Raw genomic sequence first — 21,754 nt, forward strand, 5'->3', positions numbered from 1 at the left:
AATGAATGCTTTTCCATTTTGGTATGCACATATTAATGCAACCAAGCAAAAGCTTCTAATTGAACACACAGATGAGCTACGTATAGGTAGTTGGAGAGCTACTGGTAGCTCACGAGCTCCTCATTGGGTAGCCTGCTTTAGATGAAGAGCCAGTAATCGGCGCTGTAGTGTAAGACGACGTAGAATCCCAATCACCTGAGAACCTGACAGGTGATTGAGAAGCAATCCTTTTTTGACTGCTCTTCTGAGAGCCTTAGTAAAGCGGAAATATCTCTTGAATAGAGGAGGCTTGATTGGTGAGAGCTTTAGATATGGCTTCAGTGTTGAATTACATACAGAGATCTACCACTTCTGGAATGGAGCCCTATCTAAAATGGATAGAAAATCCGGAGCATAGATTTTACCTTACAAGGGTAAGAGTAAACACAACCCACTTTTTAGTTGCCTTTCCTTGACCTGGATCTTGATTTGCATCTTTACCATGCTGCCCATGTAGTGCTTCTTCCACTCAATCTACTGCTCATTTTTTGTTAGTCTGCACTTTATACAGCACGTTAAGAGTTTGCTTTTTTACGCACAATTTTAAAGTCTGAGCATTGTACATTTTATCAAGAAGGAATGGATTTTTTAAAAATGTTGATCTTTTACGGAGGTTTGTTTTGCTGTTCTTACTTATATTTCTGCTGCTGTTAAACTGAGAAGGAGATATGTTTTATGAAATTTGACAGTTGTCTTAGGCTGATTGTATGTTTTTCATGTTGTACTTTTATGGTCCTTTTTATAACCAAATAAAGATTAATGAAATGACTGCTCTTCTGAGGTGTAAATGATCTTCCTCTAGAGCATGAAGTGAGTATAGAAATGTTTGAGGAACATCTACTGATGGAATCATTTCCACATTAGGATAGATTGATGTCTGTGTGGAAACCATAACGTTTGGTTTGGTAGAGTCACATGGATAGGTGCCATAGATGGGTCTGAATTGGTTCTTATGGTGAAATAACAAAAAAGACCGGTTGCAAAGGAGCTGGAGAGCCTACAGGAGAAAGTGAGATACATAATTTTATCAGTGGATCTCCCTCCATGGGAGACCATTGGTGTCACGGGTAGTGTTAAAATGGATGCTGGTGCTTCCCTGGAGGCCTCGTAAATTTTTTATCGTTGTCCTTAACTAGCATGCCCTTCTATTTTCCTCCTCTCAGCCTAACGCCTTCTCTATCTTTTAGAGTAATTTATACATTTTGAAGCAAATCTCATAGTCTTTAATAGAGGGAGAATCTGGAAGGCATATAATACAGACCTGATGAGGTACAGAGCTTGCTGCCTTTTTGTCACAAAAAGGACATTTGACAAATAAGGAAGGCATCCTAAATGGGTAAAGTTGGCTAAAATGCCAAATAAAGCAACAGAACATGCCTAGTAAAGACAATATTCTGACTTAGATAAAACTGCCAAAATGGACTAGAAAAACACCTATATTTTTTCAAGACTCAAGACTCCAGTCTCACGAGCTGGAAAAAAGAACTGACTTGAGGCATATATCAGTACAAGGAATCATGGGTTTGGAAACCTCTATACTTCTCAAAGACTCTGGATGCTTTTTCTTTAGCTGTGCTAATGTAAAGTCTTTTTTCCTTAATTGCGGAAAGGTTTAGCAACACTTTTAGGTTCGGATTCTGCATTGTGGTTATGTAAGAGAATTAAGATTGAAACAGGAAAAGATTTGACTAGTGCTAGGCATTGGTAGGTGCTACACATCATAAAATCATACTGGCTATGGCACCTAAGTTGTAGATGAAGTGGTTTAAGTGTTCCAGGGGTCCCCGCATGCAACAGGGAATTATTCTAACATTGATGACTTCATTGAAGATGACTATGATGCAGAACCTGATTAGAAGTACGTAATGTTTTCTTCTTGCAGATTTCTCACCAAACCTCCCTGGTTATCTGGTGCTGTGATTAATAAGATCCCAGAGTATGCAAACATGTTTTGTGCTGTATATGTCACCATAGTGAATCTTGGCTCCTCTTTGCCCACGTAATGCTGTGTGGAAAACGTACCAGTAAATAGCATCAATGTACAGGTTGGTGCCTAATACACCCTGACGTCACATTTGGAAGCAAAGACTTTGCTGGAGCCATTTGCAGGCAGTGAGATTCATTGCGAAGGAAAAGTTTGCTTTTTATGCCAGTCTGAAACCTGGAAGGAATATTCATAAGGTGAGGAATCTGCAGGAAGGTTAACTATTCACCAGTAATGTAGCTATCAAAGATACATATTTTTTATTTCAAATAATAATTGTTGAATTTAAGCACAGCATTACTATGTTTCTCCCTATGGCTTGAAGGGTATAATTCCTTTATTCCACAATGATATTGTAACACTTTCGACAGGTTTGTGGGTGGATCCCCTGCACTTAATCAGTTTTCCTGCTGTTGAGAGATGGAATAGGTCTGTTTTGAAGTCGTTCAAGCTCCCACAATCAGGAGATATCTATCATTGGACTTGACAATATGTACTCTACATTCAAATGTGGTTTATTGTCTGATTACAAGTCAAGTGGGTAGTTCCAACGAATATCGATCGCCTTTATCTCTGGGGTGGTAAGCCAAGACGCCTTGCATCTCCTGTAATGAAATGTGCAATGTGGATTTAAACTCCCCACCAAAAAAAAGTTAAAATACTTCATAGTTGTTTTCAGATCACTTCTGTTGGTTGTATAAAACATATTAGATGTTGTTTTGTATTTCTACAGAGAGTTGGCAATACATATGGCAACTTTTCGTTGGCTACAATGTTTCCCAGGAGGGAATTTACCAGGGAGGACTATGGGAGCACATTATTGGCTTTGGATCTTGCACCGAGTGCTTCAGTAGTACTTCTGCCAGTAAGTATATGTTCTGTCATCTTACAGACTTTGCCAAAGACAACTTAACATTAATAATGTTCTTTATATGGGTAGCAAACTATTTTAACAATGACGTGGTTGCAAAGAGTACATTTAATTTTGCAAATGCTTGTGTGTGATTCCCCGTTAAGTATTCTTTTTGTGAGTAAAATCTTTCTGACCTTTACAAAAGTGTTTTACATCGAGCGTTAGCTGTATTTTGGCGGTCACATGCACATTTATATTTTCCCAAAATAATAAATTTGCCTTTATTAAATAGTTTGTAAAGAAAAAATACATGCACTTGTTTACCTTTCATTGGGCTCTGCATTGCTATGAGAATGCAGCATCAGTATTCCTGCACCCAAATTTATACATGTCATTGATAATTTTGGCTGTGGGACTATCACAGTATACTGACTTTTCACTCGAGGACCGCCTGAGAAATGGGGAATTACATACTGAACTCCATATTCAATTTCTGTGGCAATTTCCTATGTTCAGGCTGTTCTGCTCCAGTAATTAATTCCACGTTTCAGCTGCTGAAATTGCTGAGGGGATTACGAGGGATATGATGTATATTCCTTGTAATTCCCATTTCATCTTGAAACACAATTTCCAACCCAGTCAGGGAATACACAACACCTGTGATTTTCTTTCATTTCCAGCCCTTAGACTTATGGGCTTGATTTAGATTTCCACAGACTGGTTACTCCATCACAAAGTTGATGGAAAGCCTGTCCGCCAAAACATAAATCCCATATGAAATAATGGGATTTATACTTAGACGGACAGGATATCCATCACCGTTGTGACATAGTAACCTGTATGCTGAAATATAAATCAGGCCCTACGTCTTACATTGGACAAACAATATAATTCTACGATTCATCATGTTTAACTGTTTCCACAGGCAATAGACTGCGTTCAGAAATAGTTTTCTTCTTTCTCAGTGATTCAAGAAAGCAGAGCCACATGTACCTCAGCACTAAAACATTCTGATAGAGACTTCTATCCACACCGTTTCAATATTCCCCAGATGTCAGACTGGATTCAGAAAATTTTCAGCTGTACGTCTGCTTGCCGGGCGCTGTTCTGCTTCTGAAATGATACGCGGAGTCTATTTAGGAACCACTTCTTTGCGTAGACTTCAGTTTTTTTTTCTTTCCGTGCCACCAGATACAGTGCTACCTTTCTTCTCTTTGAGATCCTTATTTTGATCAAAAAATTGTTTACAGTGTGCAAGGGACTTGTCACCTCCCAAAATGGTAGGTTTCAAGTCTTGTGAGGTCTGTCGCAAAAAATGTAACTGATCCTCACCAAATGTGCCTGTGGCTGAGCCACAGCTCTAAGGCCTGCAGTGACTGCATGTTGATGAACCTGAAGGTCATTCGAGATAGGGTCAAACTCTGCATCACCAAGCATTGGAAGACTCACAAGGTGATTGGTCCATATCAAAAGGTCAGTCTTATTCAAGATCCAGAAGTTCTGTGGGTTGTTCGAGGTCGTTCTTCCTTTTGATCCAAATCTTTGGGTAAGCTGGAGAAAAAACGCAAGACATCTACGTGGGACGTGGCCCCTTACCATCACTCACACTCAATTTAGAAGGCGCATGGGCAGCATCTTACATCTTGATCTCTCTCCCACAGTCATTTGACTTTTGAGCCGATCCCACAACTTATTCCGGCACAACCAGAGTTTCCGGGACTGTCTGCCACTCCTAAGCAGATCTAAGATTTCAGCCAAGCCATGCTCTGACTCTTCAGATCTTTGCCGACTCCTTCTGATGCACCTACAGGCACCACAGAGACAAGAATTCTTACACCTGTTACTGATAGTGGATTTGCCCCCCTGGCTCCAGCTGGACCCTTTGAGCCCGTAGCGGGGGCTGTCTTCGGATCCGCTCTTGACCCCACCTCCGGCACCATTATCCACGTCTGAATCAGTCGACACCACAGGGCGAGGCTCCAATTGTCGTCTCTGATGTAGAGTCAGCGCTGGTTCAGCCTTGATTGAAGTTGCTTCTGGCCACCGTTAAAGCTGTTTTTCCTCTACTTGGTCTACCACCCCAACAAAGAATGTACACCCTGACTTTCCTGTTTGGCATGGATTCTGAAAACTATTACAATGTGGGTTATGAGGTTGGCAAATCCTATCACAGTGAGAACTAGTATGATGACCTACAGAAGGCAAAGTGGCCTTGGTACCTCTCTTGAGTCCAGTCACCTTTTACCCCAGGCCCTGCCAATGAAGAGAGTGCTTCCCTATGCTATGGTTATGCATAGGGTGGCTGAAGTTCTCGAAACTCCAGCTCCCCACCTAGGGCATCAAGACCAATGTCTTTACAGGGTAGAAGTTTATCTTGCCCCTTTTACCATTTAACAAGGCCCTTACAGATACTTTGTTTGTGTGTGTGTGTGTGTGTGGGGGGGTGGGGGGGGTGTATGGTCCAAACCTTGCTCTAGCCTCCTTTGCCCTGCCTGAGAGACCCTGAACTTTTTTTCTCCACACTCCTCTCCTGAAAGCTTGGTAGTGCAGGCTTTTTCAAGCACAACAAATCCCATCACATTCCCAGTGACTCCTCCCCCAGGTAGGGAGTCAAAAGGGTGGAGATGTTTGGGAAGAGGGTTTTCTTGTCTACCATCTTGGCTCCCAGGTCAGCGAATGCCAGCTGCCTGCTGAGGTGCTATTGTTCTCACCCTTTGAGACTCAGTGGCTCACGTCTGCCTAGGTGTCCCTGAAGATCTTCGACCGATCCTCTCCAAGGCCTTCTTGGATTGTTGGGATGCAGCCAAGGTCACAATTTGTTGTGGCCTGGATGCCACTGATTCCAGCAGGTGGGCCTTTGGCACCAGTGTTTCCATTTGTTGCCATGCTTGGCTGTGGTGCACTGTTTTTCAGGCAATGTCGAATTGTGTCTTATCGACATGCCGTTTGACAGGACTCATCTATTTGAGGTCAAGACAGACTCTGCTCTCCAACAGCTCAAGGAGAGCAGGGCCATGGCACACTCCCTAGGCTTATCTTCCTCACCTCGCGAGCCACATCAGCCATACAATTCCTTTTGTGGATTTGGCAGAAGTACCCCATACCATCAGCCAATCCAACCTTGTACAACGCACCACAGTTTTGTGGCCACAGCTGTAGTGCCCACTGCCTCCACGGTCAAGATCAATGGTCTGCCCATTCCACTGTCACCCCCTACAACCCCAAAAGCCAAGCCTCTTTAATGTGCCCTTAATGAAGCACAGCCACCTAGTAGGAGGTGAGATCACATAATTCTTGCCGGGTTTCTAGGCCAGAACATCAGACAGGTGGTTCCTCCAAACTGCGCATGAAGGGCTACTGCCTACCTTTCCGTTCTTCACAACCGCATCCTCCACCATCTCTCCAGTGACTGATGGAGAACCATCTTTCATTATTGCTGCAGGAAGTGCGGGTTCTTTTGGCCAAAAGAGATGTTGAGGTGCTCGCAACAAAGGCAAAAGATGGGAGTGTGATCCCCATAATTTTATGCTGTCAAAGAAGGATGGATGCATTGCTTCTGATATATACCTGCGTACTCTCAATGCCTTCATCTGGTCAAAAAATTGAAAACTGGTCCAGGGCTTACCCGCCCCTGAACCTGGAGACTGGATGGTGTTGTTGGACCTGTAGGATGCCTATTTCCATAAGCTACTGGTCTTCCTCTACCTTAACGACTGACTCTTGATGTGGAGCTTGTCCCAGGCAACCGTCGACCACCTCTAGACTACGGCAAACCTCCTGTTCACTTTAGGGTTCACCATCCACGTGACTTCTCAGATGTTCCCCTTAATCTGAGCCATTCTGGACACTGTATTTTTCCCTAGAAAAAGAGTCCATGCTAATCCGGCTATGATCCCCATCTTTTAATCTCAGCTCTGGTTTTAAGTGAAGTCAACTCTAAAGCTGCTGAAACTGATGGCATTGTGCATCTGACTGGTCAAGCATGCCAGGTGGAATATGGAATATGCAGGCTCTTCTGTAGATTCTGAAGTTGCTGTGGGCTCAACACCAAGGGGACCTCTCCAACCACGTTCAGATTTTGGAGGAGACTGCATGTGTAGTGGTGGTTACTGGACAATGATTGGGTCAGCTTGGTCGAGCAGTTAAGCTAATTTGAGTGTGTTTCCTCATTTATTGATACTGTGAATACAACAGATGCTTAGCACTTCACCAAGGTTAGCCTAACAGCTCGACCAAGCTACCACATAAATTGGAGCATTAGGTGGTCTCATTTTTTACTTCTGTAAGCCAACATGTGATTGCCCAGACCCTCTACACACTGTGCCTGGTTTTGCACACTACATAGAGTAACAGACTACTACGATCTCTTGTTCAGAGACTCGTTCTGCTTGAGTCAAAATCAGGACCACTGTATGCCTTCTCACCATTACCATTTTCCCCCCGAAATTTCAAGATCAGGAGCAACCGGGCCTACCCTAGTGGTCCTGGCCTGCGAAGTGCACGGTATCCATAGCTCCTGGGCATGAGCATCTGTCCAACAAACAGCCCCCCCCCCCCCCTTGCTATTATAGTAGCACAGAAGGGTTCTGCACACAGGACTTCGCAAACTCCACCTTCATGCTTGGAGATAGAGCAGCAACAGCTGAACACGTTTGAATTTTCTCCGGAGGTGGTTAAAGTCATCTTGGAAGCCAGGCGTCCCGCGACAAAAAAAGAAATGTGCACCTGTTGTTAGGATCAACTTGTGACATTTGGAGGGTGTTGCTGGTGGTTGCTGGGGGATCCCAGGCCCGCGGACACCGCACTACCAGGGGACTCAATCCCCCACATCACCACATGCAAGGAGGCGCACCAGCTGCTAGTTGTCATAATGGGGACAGAATCCCATCCTGTGCCCGTCAGCGCCAAGAAGAGGAGGTGCAGAGCCACCCCCTTGTTTTTTAAATGTTTACGTGTTGGAATTTGGAATTTGCAGGGGGGATGAGTTCTTGTTTCTATAGTTCTCATGACGTGATATAGGGGGTTATCCATCAAGGAGCTGCAGACTTTGTTTAGAACTGGTTGAATTTGTTACCAATATTTAGACCTTTTCGTGGAGGTTACTTCCTCACCCCAATGGATAAATGCAAAGTGTCAGACATGCTCCAGGGGAAAAGGGGTCAAAAATTCTAAAGCAACAGGTTCCCTGCAGGCCATTGGACCAGTGTACAATTTGTCCTTGAACATAATAGAAGAAGTAGAAAATCTCCTGGGGGAGGTGGTTCCAGTACTGTTAAGGTGGGAGATCCTGGAAGAAGATGCTGTCTATTTTTATGAAGAAGCGAAAAGTCAGTGCACCTCGGGCTTCGCCATCGCAAACAAACTCTGCTGTATACCCACCTAAAGATCCTGTGTCTGAGCCGGAGTGTTTTAGTAACTTGCTTGAACATGTACCTACTGATGACGTTCCCATTCCATTTTCTCCATCGATAATGTGTGAATAGATTTTCATCCCTTGCATGCTTGCTCTATTCCGGCTTTGGCCCTTTCAAAAGGTTCCGCAGGATTAATGGATGTTCCTTCTTATTTTACATCACACCCACTGCCTACGGCTACAGCCATTATGTCTAAAAAGGCATGTCTGGAATTGGGCTGGGGTGACATGGCCCTTTAGATTTAAAACCTCTAGGTAGAGGTGGCTAAACTGAGATCCGAAGTGGCCTCATTAATGACTAAATTAGGAGAGCTTAGATCCACTGTCAAACATTCTGACCTCCTGATATTAACCATGCGTCTGCTTGTTCCACTTATATTTCTTTAATTAATCATAAAAATAGCAAGCAAAATCAGAGAATCATGATCACCAAAATGTCCTGCTCGGCCTCTCCTCTATCATCTCGGAGTGGCCCCATGTGTTCGGTACCTACCACCATGTCTCAAACCATAGCCCCTTTATCTACTTGTGGGGAGAGAAGGAGACACTTCTTTCCTGGCCCAAGGAGAGGGGGATGAGAAAAATCTAGGAATGCCTCAGGCATCTCTGCCTCAATTGGAATATTTTACATATAGTTAAAGACCCTGCCCTTAACCAAATGGCGTATGATGATGAAGAATCTCTAATAAATAAATGTGTACACCATATTCGGACAGTCTTCGACTGTTGTTTGGTTGTACGTTCAGACTTGTTGCAGCAGAGCACTTTTCTGACCCTTCTGATCCATCAGGGCGTTTTGACTGCATCAGGTTAGAATTGAGGTTGAAAGAGTTACTCTATGGTTGAATTAATTTGGGTGTACGTAGAAGTCTGTCATCTAGTTCATCATCCAGGTTTAAACTGATTAAACCCTCCCCCCATGAACCATCTGGAAAAAGTAAGGAAGTCTCTGGTGAGGTATTGGAGGTTCTGGAGACCTCCATGGTTGACTAATTTGAAAGATGAGGCTCACTCACCTAATAACATGGCTAGGGGTCCCATACTATCCTCTAGAGTGACTGTCCCTAAAAGATATTACATCTTTGACCTTACATTATGAGCTCCATCTTATTATCGGGCCTAAAAGCAAGACTGATATTTTGTCTTGACATATAGCGGATATCAAGGCCAAGCTGGACGATCCGGCCTGGGGGGATTTTATTGACCAATTTTATATTTGCCTTTTGCAGGAAATATGGTCTCTAAAACCACTGTATAGATCTGGCTAGATAGCTTTCCATGTTTCAGCTCTATCAGTTGGAAAGGGCCGCCCTTCTGGGGGCCTCTTTATTTGGGTCAAAGTAGGACTTGACATTAAAGTTTCTTCATTGCCATTTATTTCCCATAGCATCTTAGGTATTACTATCTCCAGGGCAGGCACAGACACCTATTATATTTCTAATGTTCATAATTGTGTTCCTGGTGGTAAGGGTTCTTCGCAGATGATTAGCGATCTAGAGCTTCCTCGGGCTGCACATGACCCCACATAAGAACATCATAATTGTCAGTGATTTTAACACAACATACGAGCCTTCGGACTCTGGCCCTGATTCTCCTGGTAGGGAGGAAGTTGAGGAGTGGGGAATTCCACAGTTGAATGTTGCCCCAGTGAAGCACTGAGCAAGTGCTGCCTTTCAGCTTTTGTCATTCACCTTTTCTTGTGATCTGAGGGCATGTAATGGCTGCACAGTATCGGATCCTCATGCCACTCATACTTTTAATCGCCCAGACACACTAGCAGAATTGATTATGTCCTGATAGTTCTGCATCTTTGGGCCAATCTTGTTGACTTGAATATTATAGATAGGCGCGCTAGCGATCACAATGCTCTCCACTGCTCCTTAAAGGATCTCTTCTACTTTAGGTTAAATGGGACAAGGTTTCATTAAAAATGGGCACTAGAGATCAGATGGCCCAGGCACTTGAAGTTGCTGCTTTAGAATTAGGGAAGTTGTATTTTGCCCTGAGGAGGGAAGTTCTGGGACTTGAGCATCTGCAAGGGTAATGGTACCTTATTGAGAATGCTTGGGGAGTGTTTCACCCACTGTGGTGGCTCAAAAGGCCCCCTTTCTCCGCCGGGGCGCACGCAGTATAAGGCATGCAAAGACAAGAAAAATGAGCTCCAACTAGCCCTTATTTGTGGGGAAATTTTCTTGATCCGTATAAAAAGATAGAGTATAAACAGATCCAATTGAGAGGACAGAGGGACTTTTTTGGGAAAATATATATGAAGCTGCTATCCAGAAAGATTCAAGGAAATTCTGAAAATTGGTGGCCAGTCGTGACGAATGTCATAGCAAGATTGTAACCAATGTCATAGCAGGATGCAGGCGGATTCCATCCCCACGGAGGTATGGCATTGACATTTTTCCAGCCTTTACAAGCAGGCTTCTAGGGTCAAGGTTGGAGGGGCTTTCCCACTGCAGGAGGAATTTCTCCCCCCCCATTACTGTGTCCTAGGATTAAATTGAACATCTCCTTTAGAGCGTTCTAAGCTGTTCCCTCAGGCAAAGCGCCAGGGCCAGATGGTGTCCCAAGTGATCTTTTTCTTGCGGACATCGAGGGCGAGGTTGTGTAGTTTAATTTGGTATATAACTTTATTCTTAGGGGAGCTAGCATTCCGTCTAACTGGAAGGTCGCAGAAATAATCCAGATTTTTCAAAAGGGTGCGTGGGATTCCCCCTTAACAGACCGATCTGCCTTATCGATGTCTTTGCCAAGCACATACTAAGGAAATTGGAAGAATAGATCGCTGACAACCAAGCCCTCTCTCCCTTCCAGGCTGGGTTTTGAAAATGGGTGAGTACAATTGACCAAGTTTTTAGGTTTTTACTAAACTATTGGAAGACCATTCTTTTACAAAAGACGCATCTTTTATTTAGTCTTTTTAGAAATAAAGTCTGCATTTGATCTTGTACTGCATGAAAAGCTGTGGGAGGTCCTTAAAAATAGTGGCATGCCTTTGCGGTCTTTTGGACATCACGGTTCGTTCGCATGAGGATACAGCTGCCCAAGTCGGATGGGGTTGTGGTGGAGAGCTTACTGAAAGCATCCCTATTTTAAGAGGAGATCGCCAGGGTTGCATTCTAGCCCGACCCTATTTTCCATATATCTTAATGATGTTGCCTCCCATCTAAATGTCCCCCAAAACGCACTCATATTTTCCTAAGATTCCTCTCCTATTTTTTGCTGATGACACTCTATTGATGTCAGAGACCCCATAGTGGGCTTATCCTTTAAGTGGGTAAGTTTGCGGCCTTTTGTTTCGACGTGGGCCTGATGATTAATCACTCTAAAAACAAACTTTATGGTCATCAGACCACTTAGGACGTTTGGGGGTTTCATTTTGTTGGATGGCAGTTTACTGGATAAGCTTTCTGAGTTTATTTAGGAATCAAGTTAACTAGCTCTTTCCTGGTTACCCCAGGTCGTGAGCAGTAGCTTTAGTCTCTCTCAGCACTCTGCTGCTGTTCTGAGATTTTATAGGTTATTTCAATTTGTGATGATAGATGATAGACTTCTAGCCACAGATTCCTTAACTTATTCCTCAGATGTCGGACTGGATCAAGAAAATCTTGAGCAGTACCTTCATGTGCCAGTAGCTGGCGTTAATTGGCTCAGCGTAGTCATCCATGCCGGATATGATGTGCATGGTGCCTATATAGGCGCCACACCACACTGACCTGAGTTACTTTCTTTCCGCGCCATCAGCACAGATCCAGAGAGTGCAACCATACCCATTTTGTTGACTAAGTTTTCGAATTATTTTAAGCTTTACTCTCCGTGTGTGATTAGGGTTGTCCCTTAAAAACCTGTGGTGTTTAAATCTGTGGTTTCTGTCACATTTCCCCCACCTGGTTTGCCTTTTGGTGCTTGAAGTTGAGCCACGACTACAAGGCCTGCCCTGAGCGTTGAGCCATTAACCCCCAGGCGGCACAGGAACACTCCCCAAATCTGTTGGTCTCCCACCGCCAGTTGACTCTAACATTTCCGGTCCCTTTTATGTGGACATTCCCGTGCCCATACGCTGAGCCTTTCACAGCACTCTTCATCACGCTCAAATTGTTTCGTAAGTCGAGTAAAAAATCCCCAAAAATCTAATAAGTCGAGCTCCCTCTACTTTGCTGCGCCAGTTCAAGTCTTCAGACCAGGTGAAGGAACAAGGCCACAAATCTATGCCACGCTCTCACTCACGCATCAGCTGCGGAGCCGGAGTCTGGGCCTCTTCTGCACCTTCCAGAATTTCCCAGAGCTGGAGCGACCCCCATCCTATTAAAGGAGCTTTATGAGGTCATTCATCTCATATTTGGGCTGGCCAACCCCTCTAGAGTGCCTTCCTTCAGGACCCGCTTGTTCAGCAGGTGCCCCCACTGGATTCCCGCCAGTGGGTTCACCCTCTGCGCCAGTCGAGCCTTTGGATCGTCTGTGGTCACAAGACTGCATCCTTCCCTGGAGCCTGATCCAGTAGCACCATACGTGTGACACCAATGCCCATCAGTGGTGCTGAACTCATCATTATACCCAACTAAGATACGGAGTCCGACGTAGACTCTGGTGGTGGCTAGAACATGACCCTTCAAGTCGGAGACAGTTGCAGTCACGACGAATGTCCTGGCAGAGGTGCTTCAAACGGGAGATGCCCCATCAGAACCTCTTCTCCACTTTAATGAAGCCCTCACTGATGTCCTACTCGGGGCATGGGCCCAGCCCTGCACAGAGACTCCTGTGCACAGGACGATTGCCTGCCGCCACCTCCCCACTCCTGGGGACCCAGCTTTCCTCACCCAGCACTCCACTCCAGAGTCTCATTGTCCTGGCCGCTACATCCAAAGTCAACCCTTGCACATTCCGTACCACACCACCAGATAGGGAATACAAGAGGCTGGATACCTTTGGTATGAGTATTTTCTCTTCCACCAGTCTTGACACTGGTCAGTGAACACATGTGCCTCTTGAGCCAATATTCCCAACAGTTTGGGATTCAGTTGCACCAGTGCCTGCAGTGGTCTCTGAAGAGGCCCAAGCCATCCTGTCCTAGGCTATTGCCTAGGAATGGAGCAAAGTTCACAACATGCTGTGGACTGGATGCAACTGACTCATTGGGCAGGGCAATTGCCTCATACTTGGCACTCTGTTGTCACCCCTCGTTGAGGTGTACTGGTTTTTGGGAATGTCCTGGCATCTTTCATGGCAGTCGATACATTGGTGATAAGGCAGATTCGGCCCTCGAGCACTTTAAGAACAGCAGGGACATGTATCGGTGACTAGGACTACCCAAGGCCCTGCACTTTCCCCACTGTGCCTTTTGCCCCTTCCTTGGCTACCGTAGGGGCTACCAATCTCGTCCATCCTGCCCAGCTACCACAAACAACATATGTCCCAGTACTTTTGTGGGTGGGGTTCCCAAAAGACCTGTGGGACCCAAAGCCACAGATGTGCCCAATCTGCTACCTCCCTCGCAGCTGCTACCTCCAAACTCCATTAATATGCCTTCTCACCATCACAGCAATTAATCACCCGCAGGATCAAGCACCAGTGGCAGTTCATCACCTCTGGCAAATGAGTACTTCTACTTGTTTAGAGGGGTTGCACCCTTCCATTCATAGAAAGCCTTCGGCCCATGGCACCATCCACAGACCAGCTGACTTCAGCAAATGCAGGCTCTTTTGGCTAAAGAAGCAATTGAGAGGGTGCTTACATCTGAAGTAAGTTGTGATTGCTAATTCCGCTATGTTCTGGTGCTGAAAAAGGACAGAGGCCTCTGCTCTATACTAACCCTGCACCCTCTCAACTACTACCTGCTGAATAAGTAGAAATTATAAACAATTACGTTGGCTCAATTCTGTCTGCCCTTGACCCAGGAAGCTGGAAGGCAGCATTTGACTTGCAGGTAGCCACAACATGCCCATTCTGCTGGGCTGCAGATGTTACCTGCAATTGACGGTGGGCCACGGGCACTTTTAGTTTGCTTTGCTCCCCTTGGCCTTACCAGCACCCCTCAGGTGTTTACAAATATGATGGCAGTGGTTGCAGCCCATCTGCAGAGGGTAGGGGTTCCAGTCTTCCCCTACCTCGACAACCAGCTGCTGAGACGGGATTGTCCCAGTCAGTCATCGTCCACTTCCAGACTATGGTGTACCTCCTGCATTTGTTAGGGTTCACTGTCAACATGGCGAAGTCACACCTGACTCTCCCAGATGCTCCCTTGCATCAGAGCCATTCTGGACACAGTGCAGTTTCGGGTCTATTCTCCGGAGCGGCGAGTCTGGTATATTCAGGCTGGTGTTAGACTGTTTCAGCCTGTATCCTGGGTTTCGGTGAGACTGACTTTGAGACTTCAGGTCCTCATGGCCTCCTGCATCCTGCTGGTAACACATGCCTGCTATTGTATGCGGGCTCAGCAGTGGGACCTGAAGTCCCAATGGGCGTAGAAACTGGGGAATTTGTCCGACCTGGTCTAGTTTTTGGAGGGAACTGCAAAATACCTGCAGTGTTGGCTGACAAATCACGATTGGGTCAGTGGCAGACCCCTCTCCCTTCCTCCCCTAGAGCTCACAGTGGTGACAGTGTCCCTTCTGAGTTGGGGTAGCCATCTGGGAGTGGTGGAGATCAGAGGATTTTGGTCTCTGGTGAAGTTTCACCTCCACATCACCTTTTGGAGTTGGGAGTGATCCTCTTGGCATTGAAGGCCTTCCACCCTTCCATCAAGGGAAGGCTAGTTCAGGTTTTCACAGAAAACACTGCCCCCAAATAGTACTACAACAAACAGAGTGGGGTCATGTACCCTGTGCCAGGAGGCTCTGGGCCTTTGGACATGGCTGGAACATCAGGACATTTCCCTGGTCTTACATCACCTGGCGGGCTCCCTGAATGCCAGGACGGACGAACTCAGCCATAGATGCCTCACAGATCACAAATGGCATCCCGACCCAGATGTTGTGCAAGGGCCCTCCCACAAATGGGGAGACTATTAATTAGATCTGTTTGCCACTGCCTAGAATGTGCACTCCCAGCACTTCTGTGCGCTGGAGTTTCCAAGGCTGCTCTTGCTTGGTGATGCATTTTGTCTCGAGTAGACATCAGGCCTCCTATACACATTTCCACCAATACCACTCCTGTCCAGAATTCTCACCAATTTATGGAATGACTCAGACCAAGTCATTTTTGTGGCTCCAGATTGAGCAGAGAGTATGGAACCTAAACTCATGAGCATCTATTCTTAGCTTAGGTTGCCTCTTTGGGAGGATCTCCTCTTGCAGCAACAGGGCAGGGTCCTGCGGACGCTCTGCCTTCTTGTATGGAGATTGAGCAATGGCATCTGAAAATCTTAGTCCTCCCTTCGGATGTCTGTGAAGTCATTCTGCCAGCAAGACATCTGTGTCTCAACAAAGACCACATATGCCTGCCACTGGGACAAGTTTGGGGCTTGGTGCGCTAACATGGATGTCGGCCCTCTCTTTGCACCTTTGTCTGATATATGGTTTGTTTTGTCTATAGCCCGGCAGGGCTTCGCTTTGGGCACAGTTAAAGGGTGTCTTTTAGCCATATTTGCCAACTTCTTCCCAGACAAACTGTATCTCTACAACCATGCCTCTTTCCTGGTGGCAGCGCCTTTCCATGCTGGTCAAAATATCACGCTGGCGACTTTCTTTGCTCCACAACACTCTTTCAGAGAGAAAGAGGAACTCCATCACCTGAACCCAAAAAGGACATTGTCATTCTACATTGACTGTACCAAAGAACATTGAGTGAACGATCAACTCTTTGTTGGCTTTGCCAGAAAAAAGAAAGGGAAGGCCAATCAGAAGCAGACAATGTCCAGGTGGATTGTGCTCTGCATTAAAATCTGCTGTGCATTGGCTGAGAAGCTACCCCCTGATGGCTTGCGGGCTCAATTCACCAGAGCCAAGGCTGTGACCACTGCGTTTGCTTGTGGAGTCCCTGTCCTTGATATGTTGGGCTGCTACCTAGGCTTCTCTGCTCATATATACTAAACACCAAGGCCTTGACAGTCGGGTCCTGCGTGATGGGCACTTTGCCTCTTCGGTTCTCCAGGGCTTCCTGGTTTAAACCTGTTTGCAGACCCTCCACCAGGGAGGTATTGCTTGGGTATCTATTCTAAGGTAAGGAATCTGTAGTTAGAGGTCTGTCAGATAAACAAGGTTCGAGGTATATTTGGCTGTGTATATATATATATATATATATATATATACATGCTTTGCATACTCCTGACATCTAGTGTAGTCCAGATTTGTGCAAGTTTTTTTATTTTTTAAAGAAGTCTTTCAAAACACAAGGTTGAGTGACTCCACTTCTCGGTGATAATGCGCATGGACATAGATTCCATTGTTAAGATTGTTTTCTTTCCACCGTCTGGTTCGGACTTGTGCCTTAACTCCATTGACAACTCCGTCACGGTTCACCTTACAGTTCTCTTATCCCATTACCTTTGTCTGTATTGTTTTTTTAAAGTGTTCCCATCTCTGTATTGAGTTCTCTACATTGGTTCGCCCTCCACCACTGCCTTCCAGCTATGGTCGGCATCAAGCAACTGGTTTGAACGCCCCACCCTCTGGCTCTGTGCCAAAACCCCAATCGAAGACAAAGACTTTGGCATTGAGTACTTTGGCTTTGGACCGACAGCTGGCGCCTGCTCAACCATTGATGCTGAGCAGCCCATTATCACACACACCACTTTGATTCCGAAGCTGAAATCTGGTCTGTAGAAGAGCTCCAAGTCCAGTTCTGACATGTCAGTGGAGCCAATCCTACATAGGCCCTTCTCCCCCCCCACCCCCCGCAGTATGCCTAGGACCCATTGGACATATCGCTAGAAGCGTCTCCTCGATCAGACATTGCTGGGTATGGTTGAATACCCAATATATTTGGGACACCACCACAAGACGACCCTGGGCATGCCTATGATGCTGATCCCCCTGCGGACATAGATCCATATATATATCTTGCATGCCGTTCTCCTAATGACGCTACCTCTTATTAAGAGGTTCTAGCCAGAGTTGGCGCTTTCCACAATGTGGAACTACATAAGGAGTCTCTAGAAGAGGACCTCCGTGTTGATATACTCTCAAACACCAATAGGGCTACACAACATCATGCATGCTACGACACAGGGCAGATATTTTTTAAGGACCTATAAGGACTAGGATCATAACACCCAGAGTTGACAAAAAAATACAAGTCCTTCCCATCAGATCCCATATACATTAGGGGACAGTTGGCACCAGATTTCCTCTTCACTACCGCTGTTCGCAAACGTGCCAACTCGCAAGCAAGTTGGGATACCATCCCTACTGATATGGAGAGTAAGCGGATCAATGCTGCGGGGAGGAGTTGCAGTGCAAGCAACCAATCATTGGTGCATTGCCAACTCTGAGTCTTCTGTCGTGTTGTAACTGTGCCCACTGGGATGAAAAGGAGGGTCTCCTCCAATATCTCCTAGATGAGCATCAGAAACGTGGACAGAAACTTGTTTCAGAAGGCAAACTCGTACCCAGCATCTCTACGCTGTGCATTAGATACAGCTGACACCCCAGCTAGGATTAACACCAGTATCCTACTTAGGGGGGCATGCATGGCTTCAAATATCTGGTTTTAAACCAGAAGTTCAACAAAATGGTCTTAATATGTCCTTCGACAAGGAACACCTCTTTGGGCCCCAATTGAATGCCACACTAGAGAAAATCAAGAAAGATACGGAGAGGGCAAAACCAATGAGGACCCTTCAGACACCTGCTCCTCAGGTCACCTTTCGCTGTCCCAGTTATCGTGACGACTCTAACACGACCTCCTCAGACTCCTCCACCTCCTATCAACAACAGCAGGGCTAAAGTACTTCCCCAAGGGAGTACTACTGTGGTTCCTACGGAGGTAACAATGATACAAGTAGAGGTTCAAGCTCTTCTCAAAGGAGCTATAGAACCCTAAACACCAGGGCTCAGGAGTATACTATCTATACTTCCTAATTCCCCAAAAAGATGGATCTTTATGGCCAGTCTTAAATAGCAGACCACTAAATGAGTACATTCTATCAGAGCACTTGCACATGCTCACCTTGCAAGATATGATTCCACTTCTTCAGCAGGGTAACTTTATGACTACTTAAACTTAAGACACATATTTTCACATACCAATACACCCAGCTCATCGTAAATACCTGAGGTTTGTATTGGGTGGCAAACATTATCACTTCAAAGTCCTTCTTTTCGGGGTTACAACTGCACCCCGGGTATTTAGTCCCTAGTTGGGGTAGCAGCTCATGTATGCATACAAAAGGTACACATATTTCGATCACTAACGATTGCCTCATCAAAGCCAACACTCATCAGCATTGTCAACTACACGCTCAGATTACAATAGACCTGCTCCACCGCTTGTGATTCACTATCAGTGTTCCCAGGTCTCACCTGTATCCTCTACAGGTTCAGCCGTATCTAAGGGCTATTCTAATCACAGGCAGGATTAGCCTATCCCAATTCTGTAAAAGTTCAGAATTTTCAGACACTACTACCTCCATTTCAGGCAAATCAACAACTCACAATGAGGTCAGTCATGTGTGTCTTGGGGATGATGGCCTCCTGGATTGCCATAGTGCCCCATGCCTGATTACACATGCACCTGTTACAGGAATATTTTGCTCAACATTGGTCTCAGTTACATGATATATTGTTGCTAGACCCCCCAACTCATCACTCTCTGCAGTGGTGGAATACCAGCAACTTGTTGTTGGGGGAGGAGGCTTTTCTCAGTCCTGTTCCCCAGCTCACTGTCACCACGGATGCATCACTCACGGGATGAAGTGCACATTTAAAGGATCTCACAGTACAGAGTCTCTGGGATCCCAAACACTGGGGTTTTCACATCAGTTGCCTACACCTTCAAGCTCTTCACCTAGGGTTAACAGCTTTTCGACCTCACCTCATTCACAAGGTTGTCCTAGTCCAGACAGACAATGTGACAGCCAAGTAGTATCTACAAAATCAGGGAGGGACACACTGTCCACAATTGCCTCATTTATGACAGGCCATTTGGAGATGGGCTCTACATCACAACATTCATCTGTTAGCGGAGTATTTTCAGGGCACAGACAGCGATTTTGCAGACCGCCTCAGCAAAATGCAGCAACAAGTCCATGAATTGGAACTCCACCCAAAAGTCTTCCTTCCATATGTCCCCAGATGGGTGTTCCTTCAAATAGACCTTTTCGCAACCACAGAAAAGACAAAATGCCCAAACTTCGCTCCAGGTTCCCAAACCCACTATCCAAAGGCAACAAACTGTTAATGTTTTGGTGAGTGATATTTGCCTTTGCTTTTCCTCCTCACACTCTCCTTCCATTTCTAGTTTGGAAGCTCAGGCAAACATATCCTACAATGCTGATAGTGGCTCCCGGTTGGGCCCGTCAGCCCTGGTTCACAAGCTTACTTGGACCTCTCTGTAGTTCCTCATGAGAAGCTCCCCAACAGGCCAGACCTTCTCACTCACAACCATGGAGAAATCAGGCACCCAGATCCCAAAGCTCTCAACTTGGTGATCTGGCTCCTGAGGTCATAGTTTGGTAACCGCAATCTATCACCTGAGTGTATGACCATTCTTAAAGAAGTTCTCAGGCCTTCCACCTGAGCATGCTGTGCAGCAAAATGGAAAAGGTTTGTCTGCTATTGTCATTCAAAACATATTGATCCTTTTAAAGCTAATGTACAAGACATTATCTGTTGCTGGCTTCATCTACAAAAACCTGAGCTAGCATTCACATCTATAAGTTTACATCTTTCTACAAAGGCTGGCTGTCTACAGAACAAACAACACATCTTCCTATTCAAAATACCAGTCATAAAGTCTTCATGGAGGGGCTCAAGAATTATCCCGCCAAGGGTTCCACCTGCACCCTCATGGAACCTTAACATTGTCCTTATTTGATTTATGAGCCCTCCATTTCCGCCATTACATACATGCCACCTTCAGTTCCACTCTTGGACAGTGACATTTTTAGTCACTATTCTTTTACTTAAGCTTGTTAGTGAGCTCCAGGCTTTAACCTTTGAAGAACACGTCTTCCAGCTCCACAGAGACAGGATGGTTCTCTGCACCAACACCAAATTTCTACCTAAAGTGGTCTCTCATTTTCACCTCAGTCAATCAAGTTGCTGTTTTTTTTTCCCACAGCCAGATTCAGAAGGGCTCTCCACACACTAAATGTTAAAAGGGCCCTTATGTTTTATATTGATAGTACTAAAACGTTCAGAAAAACGTAACTATTTGTTGCTTTTTCACCTCCACATAACAAAAGCCTATTTCATAAATCAAGTGCATTCAAACATGTTATGCTAAAGCCAAAAAAACTTTACCTACACCTCCTAGAGCACCCTACTTGGAAGGAAGAAGCATCTATGGCTTTCCTAGGAAACATTCCAATAGCTAAAATTTGCAAAGCAGTTACATGATCAATATCACACCTTCACTAAACATTATTGTGTGGATGTTTTAGCACTCCAAAAAGCCAGTGTAGGTCAGGCGGTGTTATGTACACTTTTCCAGACAACTGCAACACCTACAGATTAGCCACCGCTTTTCAGGGTGTACTGCTTTACAGTCTATGCAAAGCGTGTGTATCTACATCCACACATGCCTCAAACGGAATGTTACTTATCCTGTAAGCATCTGTTCATGGCATTTAGTGCTGTGGATTCATATGTGCACACCCTCCACCCTGGAAACCTGTGGTGGTTGCAGTTCTACTCTCTATTCACATAGACATCGCTTTACTTACATTTACTCTATATTCCATTCTCAACTGCCTGCAGGAAAACAACCTAACAGAGTTGATGCCCATGCGCATTATCACTGAAAGGAGTCGCCGCTACCTCATGACTGAAAAGACTTCTTTGAAGAAAAATAACTTGCATACATCCAAACCCAACACTAGATGGCAGGAGTATGCAAAGCATGTGAATCTACAGAACTACATGCCGCAAACAGATGCTTAAAGGGTAAGTAACCTATTCCTTACTTGCCTTCAGAAGCACCTTATCTGGTAGAGCCTCTGTCTAGCCACAGATACCTTACAGATACACCCATCCTCCCCACTTCTGCAAACACTTTCTTCTATCTAGAAGGTCCATGTAGGTTTTTAGTGTTTTCAAACTGGTCCAGTGGCTTTCCAACATGGCTCTATACTTCTGGTGTTGATATGTCAGGAAAAAGCTGATGCTAGCGCACTGGGGTGGCTCCTACATAGGTACTGTGCATGTCACTCTCGATGCCACCTACCAGCGCACAGATGTATTGCTCAAGATTTTCCAAATCTAGTCTGATGCCTGGGGAATAGTCTCAGACAAGGAATCTGCAGCTAGATAGTCTCTACCATATAAGCCATTACTGAAGGTAAGTGACTTGTTCAACAGTTCCA

The 21,754-nt window shown here is 45.3% G+C and overlaps 1 protein-coding gene across 2 annotated transcripts in view; it reads left to right on the forward strand.

Annotated features, from left to right (window-relative positions):
- UBXN4 (UBX domain protein 4) overlaps positions 1 to 21,754 on the forward strand; it is a 252,926-nt gene that overhangs the window by 209,014 nt on the left and 22,158 nt on the right. For both annotated transcript variants that reach the window (XM_069225071.1, XM_069225072.1), the window contains one exon: positions 2,757 to 2,888. In XM_069225071.1, the coding sequence (XP_069081172.1) occupies positions 2,757 to 2,888 (132 nt within the window). The remainder of the gene's footprint in view (positions 1 to 2,756; positions 2,889 to 21,754) is intronic.

This window comes from Pleurodeles waltl, chromosome 3_1 (genome assembly GCF_031143425.1).
Source record: "Pleurodeles waltl isolate 20211129_DDA chromosome 3_1, aPleWal1.hap1.20221129, whole genome shotgun sequence".
Taxonomy (NCBI): domain Eukaryota; kingdom Metazoa; phylum Chordata; class Amphibia; order Caudata; family Salamandridae; genus Pleurodeles; species Pleurodeles waltl.